Source organism: Gopherus evgoodei, chromosome 5 (genome assembly GCF_007399415.2).
Source record: "Gopherus evgoodei ecotype Sinaloan lineage chromosome 5, rGopEvg1_v1.p, whole genome shotgun sequence".
Taxonomy (NCBI): Eukaryota; Metazoa; Chordata; order Testudines; family Testudinidae; genus Gopherus; species Gopherus evgoodei.
The window spans coordinates 143,406,503-143,424,511 of record NC_044326.1 but is presented as its reverse complement, the minus strand read 5'-3'; the positions used below and the strand labels follow the sequence as shown (position 1 = coordinate 143,424,511).

The following is an 18,009-nucleotide window of genomic DNA, read 5'->3' as shown; positions in this document are numbered from 1 at the left end:
ACTCCGCTGCAGTGGCCTGTCCCCGAGCAGACACACGCAGTGCACCACGGGAGGAGACCCTATGTCCCAGGGCCGGCGCGTGGGCGCAGACCAGCCCCCCCCACGCAGGGCTCCCACCCCACTGAGCGTGGGCTATGGCTGCTGCGCTGCGGCCAGTCACACGTGACGGCGGTTAGGACCGTTGGGAGAGGCGGTCACGAGGGCTCCCCGCGCGCGGGCGGGCGGGCGGGCGGCTCTCCCGGGGAGGGGGAGGGGCAGCACTGACCGGGGTGTGAGCGGGAGCCACCGCCTCATGGCGGGCTCCCTGCGGCCGGTTCTCCTTCTGCTCCTCCATCGCCCCTCCGCGCCCCGCCTCTCCCGGCGCCAGGAAAAGGCGGAGCCGCCGCTCCCTCGCGGCCCTGGCCACGCAGGGGCGCCCGGCGGTGACGTCGCCAGGCAGCCCCGCCTCTCCGGGCCGGCGGGCGGGGCCCGAGGGAGCGCAGGGGACACGGGCCAGCGCGCGCCGGGCGGTTGCGCGGGAACTCCTGAGGTGAGCCTGGGCCGCGCCCCGGGCGGTGTCCGCCGGCGCTGAGGGAGCGGTGGGCGCTGGAGGCTCTGCCCTGTGGCCCGCTCCCCCGCCTCAGCGGCACCGCAGACTGGAACCGAGCCCCGGCCGCTCGCGGGCGGCGCAGCGTCTGAGCGGCCAGCCGGGCCGCGCGTGGGGCAAGGCGGCCTGGTGGGTGACCCGGCCCTTCAGTCCCACAGCGGGGCCGCTTGGGGCCCAGGCCGGGCGTGGTCCAGGGCGCCGCCCGGCGGGCAGGGAGCTCGGTGTGGAGCAGCGGGGCAGGGCGCCCCGGGAGTGCTGCGTTCAGGGAGCCTGCTGCTGGGCCGGTGGGAGAGCTGTTCCCATGGCCTGCTCCATCCACCGCCCCCAGCGAGCCTAGCTGTGTGCGGCCTGGGCTACGTGCGGGGGGATACGCAGCTTCAGCTACGGGGATACTGTCGCTGTAACTTAGAGAGACTCAGGCCTGGTCTACACTACGCGTTTAAACCGATTTTAGCAGCATTAAACCGATTTAACCCTGCACCCGTCCACACTACGAGGCCCTTTATATCAATATAAAGGGCTCTTTAAACCGGTTTCTATACTCCTCCCCGACGAGAGGAGTAGTGCTGAAATCAGTATTACCATATCAGATTAGGGTTAATGTGGCCGCAAATCAATGGTATTGGCCTCCAGGTGGTATCCCACAGTGCACCATTGTGACTGCTCTGGACAGCAATCTGAACTCAGATGCACTGGCCAGATAGACAGGAAAAGCCCCATGAACTTTTGAATTTCATTTCCTGTTTGCCCGGCGTGGAGCTCTGATCAGCACGGGTGGCCATGCAGTCCCAAATCCAAAAAGAGCTCCAGCATGGACCGTACGGGAGATACTGGATCTGATCGCTGTATGAGGGGACAAATCTGTTCTATCACAGCTCCGTTACAGAAGACGAAATGACAAAGCATTTGAAAAAATCTCCAGGCTATGATAGACAGAGGCCACAGCACAGTGCTGTGTGACAAGCATAACGGAAAGCCAAAGAATCAAATGGATGCTCATGGAGGGAGGGAGGGGGTACGGAGGACTCCAGCTATCCCACAGTCCCCGCAGTCTCCAAAAAGCATTTGCATTCTTGGCTGAGCTCCCAATGCCTGAAGGGTCAAAAACATTTTCCCTGGTGTTTCAGGGTATATGTCATCAACTTACACCCTTACCTCCACCAAAAGAAAAGGGGGAAAAAACGTTTCTCACCATTTTTTAATGTCACCCTATGTCTACTGCATGCTGCTGGTAGACAGGGTGCTGCAGTGCTGAACACCAGCATCCCCTTCCCGATGGCAGATGGTACAATATGACTGCTATCCATCATCATCAGTCCGTGAATGCTCTTGGCTGGCCTCGGTAAAAATAGGAATGACTCCAGGTCATTCCCGGCAAATGGTACAGAATGGCTGGTAACCATCTTCATCATAGCAACTGGAGGCTGAGCTCCATCAGCTTCCCCCCCCGACCCCCCCGTTTTCATGTCTAAAGAAAAGATTCTGTACTGCATGGACTATCATAGCAGCAGGAGGCTGGGCTCCTCTCCCTCGCCACCCTTTAACGTCCTGCCTGGACTATCATAGCAGCTGGAGGCTTCCTCCCCCTCATTTTATCTCACTAAAAAGTCAGTGTTTCCTATTCCTGCATTCTTTGTTACTTCATCACACAAATGGGGGACACTGCCACAATAGCCCAGGAGAGTTGGGGGAGGAGGGAAGCAACAGGTGGGGTTGTTGCAGGAACACCCCCTAGAATGGCATGCAGCTCATCATTTCTGAGGGATCTGTGGGGCTCTGACACAGAGCAGCTGTGCTCTCTGGTTTTCTAGTACACTTGCCCCATATTCTAGGCAGGACTGACTCTTTTTAGACAAAACATAAAGAAGGGAATGACCCGGGGAGTCATTTCCATTTTTGTCCATGCGCTCCTGGCCAACCTCAGCGAGGCCAGCCAGGAGCACTCATGACCGCAGCAGATGGTACAGAATGACTGATAACCGTCATCTCATCACCAATTTACAATGGCATGGCAGACAGTGCAATAGGGATGGTAACCGTCTCTGCCACCTTGCAAAGGTAAATGAATGCTGCTCTGTAGCACTGCAGCATCCAGTACACATACGGTGACCGTTACAAAAGGCAAAATGGGCTCCATGTTTGTCATGCTATGGCGTCTGCCAGGGCAATCCAGGGAAAAAGGGCGTGAAATGATTGTCTGCCGTTGCTTTCACAGAGGAAGGATTGAGTGACGACATTTACCCAGAATCACCCGCGACACTTTTTGCATTGCGATCTCAACCCAGAATTCCAATGGGAGGGGGAGACTGCGGGAACTATGAGATAGCTACAGGATAGCTATCCACAGTGCAATGCTCTGGAAATCGACGCTAACCTCAGTACATGGACGCACACCGCTGAATTAATGTGCTTAGTGTGGCCGCGTGCACTCAACTTTATACAATCTGTTTTACAAAACCTGTTTATGTAAAATCGGAATAATCCCGTAGTGTAGACATACCCTTAGATTGACTTTCTTCGCATCCTCACGGCGTGGGATCAATGGCCGCGGCTCTCCCATTGACTCCGCTTCCGCCTCTCGCCCTGGTAGAGATCTGGAGTTGACAGGGAGCGCGTTTGGGGATTGATGTATCATGTCTAGATGAGACGTGCCATATCAATCCCCGATAGATCGATCACTGCCCGCCAATCTGGCAGGTAGTGTAGGCATACCCTTAATGGGAGGAGCCCTCCTGTGGACATAGTGCTGTCTAAACCAGGGGTTAAGTCCGTTAACTGCATTGCTTAGGGGTTTTTTACACCCCTGAACAATGTAGTTATACTGATGTAAGTTTATAGTGTAGATCTGGCCCTGAACTAAGCAAGTTTTACTACCTGTGCATAGAATTTTCACAGCTTGTGTAAAAGTGAAACTGTACACCTGAAAGCACCAAAAGCTGGGAAGGGTTGTTTCCCTCCCTCCCTCCAATCTTTACCCATTCTGACATTGACCCAAAGAAATGGTAAGAGTTGGTATGTTTCTAAGGGCATGTCTACACTTAAAATGCCATAGCGGCAGTGTACCTATATTGATGGGAGGGGTTCTCTTGGCAGCGGAGGTAATCCACCCCCCAAAAGGCAATAGCTAGGTTGGTGGAAGAATTCTCCCACTGACCTAGCACTGTCCACACTAGGGGTTAGGTCACTGCTCAGAGATGTGAAACTTTCACACCCCTGATAGATGTAGTTAAGCCAACTTTTTAATTTTCTAGAGAAGACCAAGCCTAAACAGCTTAAGTATAAATAAGAGGGGGTTGCGGTTTGTGAGTTATAAATTCATAGCTTTTTTCACATCTGAAGGAACTAACTTCTGGATGTCTACAAAACAAGGGAAATTCCAATTTTGAGACACAATATTTGTAAACCTTAAAATATAACTCCTTTTTGTTGTTAAATACAGAGAATAAAATAAGGCTTTTGTTTTATAATTGGAATTTATGAACCAACATCTCATCTAATACTAAGCAGATTTGGTTCATAAAGACGGGGAATAACTGTTCTGCCTATTAAAAGTCCAACTCTGTCTATTACATATAATTGTTTATGAAAGATAGGAAAAGATGGAGACAAACAGATGGGTACAAACTGAATTGTTTAAGTTGCAAAAACAGTGCCAAGTTTGGCATGACAATGAGCTGAATGATTCTAGACATGGGAGGAAATGTGTATAACTGAAATGTGTTTGATTGGTTTGTGTTAATGAATGAGGGTGCCCCACACACTTCTTGGACATTATTTGGGAGTCACTCAGGTGGACAGGGAGACTAGAAGAAGAGCCCTTTACTATTATAGTTGTAAAATGATGCTTTGGGCCCGTGGTGTCATTGAGGATCCAGCAGCACCCCAAATTGAAAACTTCTTAAATGAAAGAAGAATAGGAAGGACAATCACCCCAGTTTCCCTTAACACACTATCAGTTCCTCCCTTATGTCCAAACTAAGCTTCTGGCAGCTTTCCTTTATCTAAATATTGCTCTCTGCCAGGCACTAGGAAAGCAAAGATGCTGCACCATTTGGGTTTGATGGAAAAGAGGCACAGAACTGTGTGTGCTATGTACATCTGATAGAACTACAGCCCAAATTGTTTTATTATTTTCCTCAGCATGACATACAAGAGGGGCACTCAAAATCAGCCTGGCAGAATGTTCATGAGAACTCTCTCTGTACAGATAAGCAATTGATCAAAATCACATTCTCTGATCTCTTGGGGCCAAGTCCTGTTTCCATTGAAATCAAAAGGAGTTTTGCTATTGAGTTCAATGAGAACAGGCTTTGACATTTGGAGAGGAAAGAAAAAAACACCCAAGCAAGGGTATCAAAGACTGCTGACTCGTGAGAAAGTCAGCAGACATCTGATCTTTGTCCATTGCAAGGCAAGGGAGAAATCAGCAATCGGTGAGGCTAGAACAGTCTCTGTACCATATCCAACCCAAAAAATCCATCTGCAAAGGATCAAGGAAATATGAAGGCTTCAGATTACCTTACAGTCCTCAGTCCCTTGGTTAGAACACTCCCATTAATATATGTTCATAGTCTAGAGGCTGGAGCAGGAAAGAGGCAAAATGGAGATGTTTCGAGGCCAGGGCCTTTTAGCTTCTGCCAAAAGTGCCAAGTAAAGGGAGATCTGTTCTCACTGTGAAAGATGGTGTTTGGAGTCACATGGGCAAGTTACATATCCATCACCCCCATCCATATTCGAGTTAGAACGTTCACAAAAAGTCAAGTGTAGACAGGCATTTTCCAGGGTTCATTATGAGCTAAGTGTTCATTAATGGTCCATTCAACTTGACTTGTCCCTTCACATGCTGGCTGAATACCTAGTGGGCATTACTACAGGAGCAAGCAAAAGTAGTAAACATAACTAATATTTATAACTTCAGATACTAAGATGAATATGCATGCATAGAAATAGCATAATCATAAGTACTAGCTATTTCACATACATGACTATTCCTAAAAGAGATTATGAAAAATCACACCATTTACCTGAGACCCTATGTGCCAGCACCATGCCCCACTGGAGTTTTGTTATTTGTTATGTAACAACAGAGACGGAGCTAGTGACATGACCCTGTTTAGCCTAAAAGGGCAAGGTTAATTTTTAGCTGTTCGGTATGACTGCACCTTTAGTCAGTGAGGGCATACTGGCTGGCACACATTCAGATTAATGGGCTTCAGTGTTCCTTTGCAGTTAACTTTTTAATGTTCATAAACCGGCTATGTGCTAAGGTGATTTAAAGCATAACACAGGTATTTAGGTTTGCAAATCTGTGAACCTCTGCCTCTTTGAGGTTTTGTTGTTACAATTTTTTATTTATTTTTTTGCTGGTCATAATGTAGGAGGGTCTCCTCTCTGCCCTCTGCTCATGCTATGTATGTGTCTTGTAGCTCTCTTTTGAACACCAGTTGAAAGGATTTTTTTTGCTTGTTTCAGTAAGTGTGAACTGTTTCTTTTCTCTTAGAAGGCATGTAATTTTTTCACGTACACACTGTTTAACACTGAAAACAATTGGGGCTGTTAAACTTCCTTCGAATTCCATAGAAAATTAAGTTCAGCTATATTTTCCAGTACAGTGATGAAATAAATGGGTGTTTGTGTATACAAACATCAACATGCTTAACTACTCAGTTTCCCCCCAAATATGTAGTATTTCAGTCTGTTTATATGGAATATGGGAGTTGGGTGAGGAGCCATTTCAGCACATATATGACTTATTAAAAGACAAATTTTAAGTAGAACTGTATCCTAAACTGCATTACGATATTGTAACCAAACATTAATATATATGGAGATATACCTATTTCATAGAGCTGGAAGGGACCTTGAAAGGTCATTGAGTCCCCCTGCCTTCACTAGTAGGACCAAGTACTGATTTTGCCCTAGATCCCTAAGTGGCCCCCTCAAGGACTGAAGTCACAACCCTGGGTTTAAGCAGGCCAATGCTTAAACGACCAAGCTATCCCTCCCTCATTTCAATGGGAGAGTCAACTTCCTTTATAGGAACAAAACAGACTCCTGAAATTCTTACCACAAAAGTTGTCCACAGTCATGCAAATAGTCCCATTGTGATCAATGGGACTGATCAAATGATTAAGGTTTTACAGGTTTAGGTTCCAAGTTTGTAAGTTGTTCTGGATGAAACTGACAATGCCTCTGCTGTCAGATGAGAGGGAGCATCATTCAAATAAAGGCGGGCAGATGTGTGATAAGTCTTAGCTCTGTTGCTAAGATGAGGAACGTATTTTCAGCAAAGTTCTTGGCAGATTCTTGAGGAAGCTGGTTAAAGGCCGTCAGCATCCGGCATTATAATCTTCACTTATAGTTCTCTCATCCATAAAGCTGGAAAATGAGGCATTTGTTTTCCTGCTCCAGTTCCTGTTAACAAAATGCTTGTTAGACTAGTTTGACTGCAAAGAAGAATTCTATGTACACTGTGGACAACACCTGGTTCCTGTAAGGCTGTAGAACTGGCCTGACATCAGAATCCAAATATCCTCTGGTCAGTGCAAGCAGAGGCATTCCTCTAATGATTTGGACTTGATGTGATGCAGTATGGATGTCATGGATAATTCAGACCAATGGGGAGAAACAGAATAAAAAACACTGTTTAAACAACTTCTATCCCCCCACACTCCTCCCCTCTTGAGGGCTCCTGACCAACTTAACATCACAATACATATGCTAACAAACTTAAACAAAGGCCATATAAAGAATGAATGCCCTCTCTAGCTGCGGCCCCACCCCTCCTCTCTGGAGAGGGGTGCTAGCCCCAAGTCTTTCTGGTACCTTGTACCCGCTAAAAATCTCTTGTCGGTACTGCGTACTGGAGGGTACCGCCCTACTTGCACTATTGCTTGAGAGCCTGCAAGCCACCATGACACCATTAGGCCTGTGTCATCCTGATCCTGAAAGGTGTCCAGGTCAGCCTGGGCCAGAGAGAGGGAACTGATGACATTGACATCTCCACCAGCTTCAGGTAGCTCCTGAACTGCACCTGGACTATGGGATTTGAGTTCCTGCTCTCATCGCCTCATATGCAACATCTTTTGCAACACTGCTGTGAGCCCATGATAAGTGAGGCAGCTAAATGCAGTACCTTACACAATGCGAGTACAAGTCTGTCAGGTCTCGAAGTGCCTGCTAAGAATGTGTGTTGTGCCTGTGTTTCTCCAGCAGTGAGGTTGCAAGGAAGGGTATGTCTATAGTATGGAGACTATACCTGTATAGCTAGGTGTAGCCCCATAGGGCAGATGCAGCCTACTTTGGGGGCCTCAGAGGCGGTACTGAGTGTTATGAGCAGCTTCAGCCAGTTTGAGTCTGCCATGTCTGTGTTCTCCTCCTGCTGCCCTGCCAGGTGCCTTTGGTGGGTCAGAAAATGCTGCAGGAATGTCCTCCAGCATCTCATGGAAGCTCTGCCCGTTTCCCGAAACAGGAGTGAAAGCTCAAGCAAGAGAAATTCTTCAAATGACACCTCCTAAATATTGCTGGGCACATGCATAGCCAAAAATGACCGCTCAGCATGCTGTATTGGCAGGCTGCTCAAACTTTCTGGAATTGGGGGGAGGGGAAACGACACCATCAAGATTTCTCACATTGCATCATGAACAAAGAACCAGAGCAGCCATTTTTGGGGAGGGCGTTAGGAAGTCTGAGATATGGTTGATTGAAGTACACAGCCCCCAGTCCAGTGTGGATGCTGGAGCCCTGGTTTAGAAAATCCTTAACGTAGGGTTACCAGTCAGTCTAGATGCTCAAACCCTGGGGTCTCAAACCCTGGATTTGCAGACTCTCATTCCACTAACCCTGGGCTTACATTGCAGTTAGACATACCCCTTCTTTTCAGAGCAAGAGGGGAGCCTGCAGGACAATCCCATGTCACCTCAGAATCTCTCCCTGCTGGAGGAAATATGCTGCACCTCACTGTCATCTTCACTTGCTGTGGCCAAGGAGAGGGCAGGCTGTGCTATTGCAGCCATGTTCTCTAGATCAGAGGTGGGCAAACTACAGCCCGCGGGTCAGATGTGGCCCACAGGACCCTCCTGCCTGGCCCCTGAGCTCCTGCCCTGGGAGGCTCGCCCCAGCCCCTCCCCCTCTGTTCCCCCTTCCCCACAGCCTCAGTGCGTCATGCCACTGGTGCAATGCTCTGGGCAGCCAGGCAGGCCAGCTGCAGAGCCCGACCTGACCTCTGATCTCTGTGCTGCATGGTGACGTGGCTGGCTCCAGGCGGGCAGCACAGCTGTAGCACCACCAGCCACCGGTGCTCCAGGCAGCGTGGTAAGGGAGCAGGGAGGGTTGGATAGAGGGCAGGGGAGTTCAGGGTTGTCAAGTATAATTCCCAATTCTGGACCTTAGCGTCCAAAATATGGGTACTAGCATGAATTCCCCTAAGCTTAGTTACCAGCTTAGATCTGATAGGCTGCCACCAATCAGGAATTTTTAGGGCCTGATACCCTCTGGTCCCCCCAAAACCTTCCCAGGGGACCCCAAGACCCAGATTCCTTGAGTCTCACAACAAAGGGAAATAAGCCATTCCCTCCCCCCTCCCTTCTTCCTCCCAGCTCCTTCCCGCCCTGGGAACACTAGGAGATCGCCTGATTCAACTTTTTGAATCACCACATCGAGAGGAGTGTTACCTTCCCCCTCACCCAGAGGCAATACAAGCTGCGTGAATATAACACAAAGAGAAAATTTATCCTTCCCTTCTCCCCACCAATTCCCTTGAACCTTAACTAGGAGAAAAAAATTAAACAGATCTTAAAAGCAAAACTTTTAATAAGAAAGAAAGAAAAAGTAAAAGGTTTATCTCTGCACTTTAGATGGTAAAAAGTTACAGGGTCTTTCAACTATAAACAATAGAAAGAAACCTTCTCCAGCAGAAACACAATTTAAGCTACTTCCAGCAAGTACACATATGTAAATGAAAAAAAAACTAATTAAAAGACTATGACCGCCTTTTCTTACTTACAATTCTGAATAGATAAGAGACTGTAGCAGGGAGATTGGCAGAAACCTGGTTGCACCTCTAGTCTCGTCCAGGACCCAGAGAGAACAAAGCCAAACCCAAAACCCACAAACAAAGGCTTCCCTCCATGAGATTTGAAAGTATCTTGTCTCCTGATTAGTCCTCTGGTCAGGTGTTTGCAGGTCACTGTTTGTTAACCCTTTATAGGTGAAAGAGACATTAACCCTTAGCTATCTGTTTATGACAAGGGTGGTGGTCAGGGGGCAGGAGTGTGGATAGGGGTCGGAGCAGTCAGATGGCAGGGAATGGGTGTGTTGAATGAGTGCAAGGGTCCTGGGGGGCAGTCAGGAAGGAGGGGGGTTGGATGGGATAGAGGTTCTGGGGGGGCAGTCAGAAATGAGAAGAGAGGTTAGATGGGGTGGTGGGGGACAGTCAAGGGTGGGGGTTCCAGGCGCAGTCAGGGGACAGGGAGCAGGGGAGGTAGATGGGGCAAGGGTCCTGAGGGGGGCCGTCAGGGGACGAGAAGCAGGGGGGGATAGGGGGCAGGGGCCAGGCCACGCCTAGCTGTTTGGGGAGGCACAGCCTCCCCTAACTGTCCCTCCATACAATTTCTGAAACCCAATGTGGCCCTCAGGCCAAAAAGTTTGCCCGCCCCTGCTCTAGACTCTCTAGGAAAACAGGAGCCAGCAAGAAGAGGTACTGGAAAGAAGTTGGAAGCTGCTGAGAGACCTGACCACAGATAGAGGAGTGGACCTGACTGACCAGAGCTGATGGTGACAGCAGAAGAAAGCAGCAGCTGTGACGATGCTGTTCTGGCGGGACCCAACTGAGAGTGCCAATTCCGGAAAAATCATTTAAAACAGGGCAGTCACGGCCCAAGGCTGGAGTTTTTCCACCTCTAAGGCAAACCAAACCAGACAGACAAAGAGGACTTTGGTCTCACCCCACTGGCTAACCACAAGTCACACAAGCAATTCCCTTAGACACTCCAGTTTCCCAGTATCACCACCAGTCCCACTCGTCCTGGGGATGAATGGTTATGAAAACCAACACCCCAATAAAAGAAAAAGGTTCTCTCGATCCCAAAGGACCAAGCCCCAGACCCAGGTCAATATACAAATCAGATCTTACCCACAAATCATGCTGTTGCCAATCCTTTAGAATCTAAAATCTAAAGGTTTGTTCATAAAAGGAAAAAAATATAGATGAGAGTTAGAATTGGTTAGATGGAATCAATTGCATACAGTAATGGCAAAGTTCTTAGTTCAGGCTTGTAGCAGTGATAGAACAAACTGCAGGTTTAAATCAAGTCTCTGGAACATCCGCCGCTGGGATGGGTCATTCAGTCCTTTGTTCAGAGCTTCAGTGTGTAGCAAGGTCCCTCCAGAAGTAAGAAGCAGGACTGAAGACAAGATGGAGATGAGGCATCAGCCTTTTATAGTCTTTTCCAGGTGTAAGAACACCTCTTTGTCCTTACTGTGGAAAATTATAGCAAAATGGAGTCTGGAGTCATATGGGCAAGTTCCTGCATACTTTGCTGAGTTACAAGGCGTTATCTGCCTTCTCTCAATGGGTCACTTGTATCGCTCATGGTCCTTAATGGGCCATCAAGCAGGCGAGGCAGAGCTAACACCAACTTGTCTGGGATGTCACCCAGAAGCACAGCACAAATTTGAAATACAGACAGTATAGAGCCAATACTCATAACTTCAGTTACAAAATGATACATACATATAGCATAATCATAACCAGCAACCCATAACCTGGTCTTAGACACCTTATATGACATCCTTTACATAAGGTTTGGTGCCACTACAGGACCTTGGTTGCAATCATGTTCTATATGGTCCCAGATTACATCAATAACGTCACAGCAGCAAAGCAAGCAAAAAGAGCAGACAACTAAATCAACAGAGTGTAAGCCCACTACGTTTTTAATTATAGTATAGCATAAATGTAGTGCTGAATAGTATCCGTATGTGTATTGTTGAGGGGTGTGGGTGTATTGTATTTTACCTATGTAAAACTTCACTTTCAGAACTGCTGTCAGCGATCTATTGTAGACTGGCCATCTGCAACTGAGTGCATCACCTAGAATCATTCAAACTGTATGCTGTTGTGGTTTGAGTGCTCTTTACCTTCAATAAAGGATTTGTGTCTAATTCATGATTTTTAGAGTATATTGTAACAAGGATTATTAGTTACATCAATAAAAAGATACTTAGTTTTGGAAGGAATACTGCCTCTGTCAGCCACTTTATTGGAAGGTTATATCAGTGTTCTTCAAGTGTTTCCTTAGCTACTCTGAAGACTCAGATCCCAAGAAGAGTAGATTAAAGGGGCGATAGGCAGGTTATTTTAGGGATGCCCCAAAGCCTGTTTTTAAGGGGAACAGAGGGGCCCAAGAAAGCAGCATGTGTACATGCAGAAAGAATTGGTCTCTGTTGCAAGAGAGAGTGTTTGCAGGCAGCCTGATACTAGAGTAGCTGGATGGCTCGTGACACACCATAGTGGTAACTTTCAGAGTGTGTGTCTTGTGCACAGTAGGTGCTCTTTCCCGTGTTTTGCAGCTCTTCTGGGAGTTTTGCCTTGTGAACAAATTTCTGGTTTAAGCACTGATATTTCAAAGGGCTCTAAAATCCACATGCATCCTCAGATTTTACTTTAGAAGTTTTGTCAAGAAAATAACATTTTTGAAATTAATGGGAAGATGAGAGACTCGAATAACCAGCAGCAGCGTTAGGCTAATCTAATCCAGCTACATTCTCCTCAACCTTCTCCTGAATAATAGGATTGTGTGATCAAAGAAAAGCAAATAGTTGTAACTCAATGTCAGTATGATCAATGGGGTTGCAGTGCATAAGGAAAAGCACCCATAAGAGTGATCCCTGTTGTAAGACCTGGGGGAAGGTCCACATTGACTAATGCAGTGCCAGGACACAGTCCTCAAATCAAAATAGTGATATATTAATCATGAAAAATAAACAGAAAACAAATTTCTACAATCATTCATCCAATGTACACAAACCAAGGAATCACACCAATCAATTCCATTCTTCAAAGAGCTTAAGTTCTTTGGTAAAAGGAGTCTGAAGGAAATGTCAGACACTAGAAAAAAAGTTAGTCACATGGTTCTTTTAAAACCAGTCCTAGCAAATGTCAAATGAGATTTCCCCCCACAAATAGCAATAAAAAAATCAAACCATGTACAAACTACATTAGCAATTAAAACTGATACTTTAATCCAAAACACAACTCTGTAGACATTCTGCACTATGTGAATGGAATTCCTGGTGCAGTCTTAACAGTGGTAGCGTTATTGCCACACCGTAACATCGCTATGCCACTTTATGGCTTGGCACCCACTAAGGCCTGGTCTACATTACGAGTTTATCTCAAATTTAGCAGCATTAAACCGAATTAACCCTGCACCTGTCCACACAACGAAGTCCTTTATTTCACTATAAAGGGCTCTTAATATCGATATCTGTACTCCTCCCCGACGAGGGGAGTAGCGCTGAAATCGGCATTTCCATTTTGAATTAGGGTCAGTGTGGCTGCAATTCAACAGTATTGGCCTCCGGGAGCTATCCCACAGTGCACCATTGTGACTGCTCTGGACGGTAATCTGAACTCAGATGCACTGGCCCGGTAGACAGGAAAAGCCCCACAAACTTTTGAATTTCATTTCCTGCTTGCCCAGCATGGAGAGCTGATCAGCACAGGTGACCACGCAGAGCTCATCAGCACAGGTAACCATGCAGTCTGAGAATCGAAAAAGAGCTCCAGCATGGACCATATGGCAGGTACTGGATCTGATCACTATATGGGGAGAGGATTCCGTGCTAGCAGAACTACGTTCCAAAAGACGAAATGCCAAAATCTTTGAAAAAATCTCCAGGGGTATGATGGAGAGAGGCCACAATAGGGACACACTGCAGTGCGGCGTGAAAGTTAAGGAGCTCAGACAAGCCTACCAGAAAACCCAACAAGAAAATGGAAGGTCTGGGGCAGAGCCGCAGACATGCTGCTTCTACGCTGAGCTGCAGGCAATTCTAGGGGGAGCCACCACCACTACCCCACCGCTGACTGTGGATTCCAAGGAGGAGGTAATCTCAGCCATGCCTGAGGATTCTGCGGATGGGGAAGATGATGATGAGGAGGAGTTTGTGGAGAGCACACAGCACTCCGTTCTCCCCAATAGCCAGGATCTTTTTCTCAGCCTGACTGAAGTACCCTCCAAACCCTCCCAAGGCAGTATCCCAGACCATGAAGCCATGGAAGGGACCTCTGGTGAGTGTACCTTTGTAAATATAAAACATGGTTTAAAAGCAAGTGTTTTTTAATGATTAATTTGCCCTGAGGACTTGGGATGCAATCCTCCAGGGACATCTCCATGAAGCTCTCCTGGAGGTACTCCAAAAGCCTTTCCAGAAGGTTTCTGGGCAGTGCAACCTTATTCCGTCGTCCATGGTAAGACACTTGACCACGCCATGCTAGTAGCAAGTAATCTGATATCATTGCATAACAAAGCCTGGCAGCGTATGGTCCCGGTGTTCGCTGGTATTCAAGCAACATCCGTTCTTTATCTCGCTGTGTTATCCTCAGGAGAGTGATATTGTTCATGGTAACCTGGTTGAAATATGGGAATTTAATTAAGGGGACAGAGGTGGCCATTCCTACTGGGCTGTTTGCCTGTGGCTGAAAAGAAATCCTTCCCTGCAGTTAGCCAAGCGGCGTGGGAGAGAGGGATTGTCACTGAGCTTTTTTGCGTTTGACTAGCAGGGATCTTCCCTGATACCAGCCATGCGGTGGGGGGAGGGATAAAGTGATCATCCCAGAGAATTGGATGGGGGAAGGTTAGTTTGGTTTCTGCTGCTGCACATTAACAGGAAAACTGCAGCACTCAATGGACTTTGCTTGATATGTGGGAAAGGAGGGCGCTGGATATATGAAGGCTGCAGAAGCCAAAAGACAATGGCTTACCATAGCCGCATGCAAGCTGAATTCTGTTGTCTGGACCTGCATCTGTGATCTCTAACACCAAAGCCGCAGGGGCACTCAATATTAAGATGCAAAATGCGACCTTGTACTGAAATCATGTGTGCTATGTAATGTGAATAGTGTTATTCACCGTGAAAGAGTATAAGCATTGTTCTGTGAAATGTATCTTTTTAAATACTTCTCTCTCTTTTTTTCCCTCCCTCCTGCAGCTGCAAATATTTCTCAGATAAGGCGGTGAAAAAAAGGATGTGAGACGAAATGTTCACTGAAATCATGGAATTGACCCGCAATGAAACAGCTCATCTGACTGCATGGAAGGACACGGTATCATAGTACAGGAAAGATGCCAGTGAACATGAGGGCAGGAGGGACCAACGTGAAGACAGGAGGGAAGCTCGAGATGAGAGGTGGCGGCAGGAAGATCAGAGGTGGTGGCAGGAAGATCAGCGGTGGAGGGATGCAACGCTGGGGCTGCTGCATGATCAAACTGACGTGCTCTGGAGTCTAGTGGAGCTTCAGGAATGGCAGCAGGATCACAGAGTGCCACTGCAGCCCCTGTATAACCACCCTCATCCCTCACCATGTTCCATAGCCTCCTCACCCAGACGTGTAAGAATGCGGGGGGGGGAGGCTCCATGCACCCGCTCACTCCACCCCAGTGCACAGCCCAAGCAAAAGGCTGTCATTACTTTGAACTTCTGAAGTGGCCTTTTCCTTCCCTCCTATCCTCCTCCCAAACCCCACCTGGGCTACCTTGTCAGTTCTCTCCCTCTTTTTATAATCAGTTAATAAAGAATACATGATTTTTAAACGATAGTGACTTTATTTCCTTAGAAAGCAAGCTGTAATTGAAGGGGAGGGTGGGTTGCTTACAGGGAATGAGTCAATCAAGGGGGCAGGTTTTCAGCAAGGTGAAACAAACAGAACATTCACACTGTAGCCTGGCAAGTCATGAAACTGGTTTTCAAAGCTTCCTGGTGTGCTCTTCTAATCGCCCTGGTGTCTGGCTGCGCGTAATCAGAGACCAGGTGATTTGTCTCAGTCTTCCACCGCTGCCATAAAGGTCTCCCCCTTACTCTCACAGAGATTGTGGAGCACACAGCAAGCAGCAATAACAAAGGGGACATTGGTTTGGCTGAGGTCTGAGCAAGTCAGTAATGGGCGCCAGTGCGCCTTTAAACAGCCAAATGCACATTCTATCACCATCCTGCACTTGCTCAACCTGTAGTTGAACAGCTCCTGACAACTGTCCAGGCTGCCTGTGTATGGCTTCATGAGCCATGGCATCAAGGGGTAGGCTGGGTCCCCAAGGATAACTACGGGCATTTCAACATCCCCAATGGTTATTTTCTGGTCTGGGAAGTAAATCCCTTGCTGCAGCCGTTTAAACAGAGTAGTGTTCCTGAAGAGGCGAGCGTCATGAACCCTTCCCGGCCATCCCACATTGATGTTGGTGAAACGTCCCTTGTGATCCACCAGTGCTTGCAGCACCATGGAAAAGTACCCCTTGGGGTCTATGTACTGGATGCCCTGGTACCAAGATAGGGATATGGGTTCCATCTATTGCCCCACCACAGTTAGGGAATCCCACTGCAGTAAAGCCATCCACTATGACCTGCACATTTCCCAGAGTCACTATCTTTGGTAGCAGCAGTTATAGAATTATAGAATATTAGGATTGGAAGGGACCTCAGGAGATCATCTACTCCAACCCCCTGCCCAAAGCAGGACTAATCCCCAGATTTTTTACCCCAGTTCCCCAAATGGCCCCCTCAAGGATTGAACTCACAACCCTGGGTTTAGCAGGCCAATGCTCAAACCACTGAGCTATCCCTCCCGCCCCAGCAATTGCTTTGGCTACTTGCATCACTGCAGCCCCCACAGTAGATTTGCCCACTCCAAATTGATTCCCGACTGACCAGTAGCTGTCTGGCGTTGCAAGCTTCCAGAGGGCTATTGCCACTCGCTTGTCAACTGTGAGGGCTGCTCTCATCTTGGTATTCTGGCGCTTCAGGGCAGGGAAAAGCAAGTTACATAGTTCCATGAAAGTGCCCTGACACATGTGAAAGTTTCTCAGCCACTGGGAATCGTCCCACAGCTGCAACACTATGCGGTCCCATCAGTCTGTGCTTGTTTCCCGGGCCCAAAATTGGCATTCCATGGCTAGAACCTACCCCATTAACAGCATGATCTCCAAAGCGCCGGGGCCCGCAGTTTGAGAGAATTCTGTGTCCATGTCCATGTCCTCATCACTGTCGTCGCCGCGCTGCCGTAGCAGCCTCCTCCTCGCCTGGTTTTGCAGGTTCTGGTTCAGCATAAACTGCACGAGAATGCGCAAGGTGTTTACAATGTTCATAACTGCTGTCTTGAGCTGAGTGGGCTCTATGCTTGTCGTGATATGGCGTCTGCACAGTTCACCCAGGAAAAAAGGCGTGACGCGGTTGTCTGCCGCTGCTTTCACGGAGGGAGGGGGAGGATGTACCCAGAACCACCAGCGACAATGTTTTTTCCCCATCAGGCACTGGGATCTCAACCCAGAATTCCAATGGGCTCCCTGACTGCGGGAGCTATGGGATTGCTATGGGATAGCTACCCACAGTGCAACACTCCGGAAATCGATGCTAGCTTCGGTACATGGACGCACACTGCCGAATTAATGTGCTTATTGTGGCCGCGTGCACTTGACTTTATACAATCTGTTTCCAAAAATCGGTTTCTGTAAAATTGGAATAATTTCGTAGTGTAGACATACCCAAGTTGGGGTCATTTGTTCAAAGAATTCTTCAAGGGCACCCAGTAAAAGGCAGATTTTAATAATCAACATGCTGTAAAATCCACATGCATAGGGAGATTATCGTGAAAACTGGTATGTCACAACAGGAGATGGTGTGTTGCAAACTAGGAACCTTTTGATTAAAGGGTTTCAGAGATACAGGCCTCCTCAAAGTGAACTACTTGTAACTAGCAGCACTAAAATCAAATAATTGAAAGGCTGCCATAAAAAAGATGGAGCAAAGTTGTTCTCTCTTGCCACAGAGGGCAGGACAAGAGGCAATGGGGCGGTGGTTCTCAACCTATGGGCTGCCAGCTGCTTACAGCCCAATCAGCACAGAACTGTGGCCCATGTGACATCCTCAGGGCCATACAGGTAGTACTGATTGCGGCCCACAATGGTAAATAAGTTGAGAACCACTTGTTCAAACTATCACACAGCAGATTTAGATGAAATCTCAAGAAAAACTTCCTAACTGTAGGAACAATGGAACAGATGCCTAGGGAAGTCGTACAAGTGCCTTAACTGGAGGTTTTCAAAAGGAAGCTGGAGCCATCTGTCTTGAGTGGTTTAGCCACAACAAACCCTGCACCTTGGTAGGGGGTTAGACTAGATGACCCTTGTGAAAGTGACGCGGGCCGAGGG

At 47.8% G+C, this 18,009-nt stretch overlaps 1 protein-coding gene across 1 annotated transcript in view; it reads right to left on the bottom strand.

Annotated features, from left to right (window-relative positions):
• The window catches only part of ERI1 (exoribonuclease 1), a 35,692-nt gene extending 35,298 nt beyond the window's left edge, over nt 1–394 (bottom strand). Inside the window, exon 1 of the mRNA XM_030565572.1 lies at nt 266–394. Coding sequence (XP_030421432.1) covers nt 266–334 — 69 coding nt within the window. The 5' untranslated portion in view covers nt 335–394. The remainder of the gene's footprint in view (nt 1–265) is intronic.
• Between the last annotated feature and the right edge of the window lie 17,615 nt (nt 395–18,009).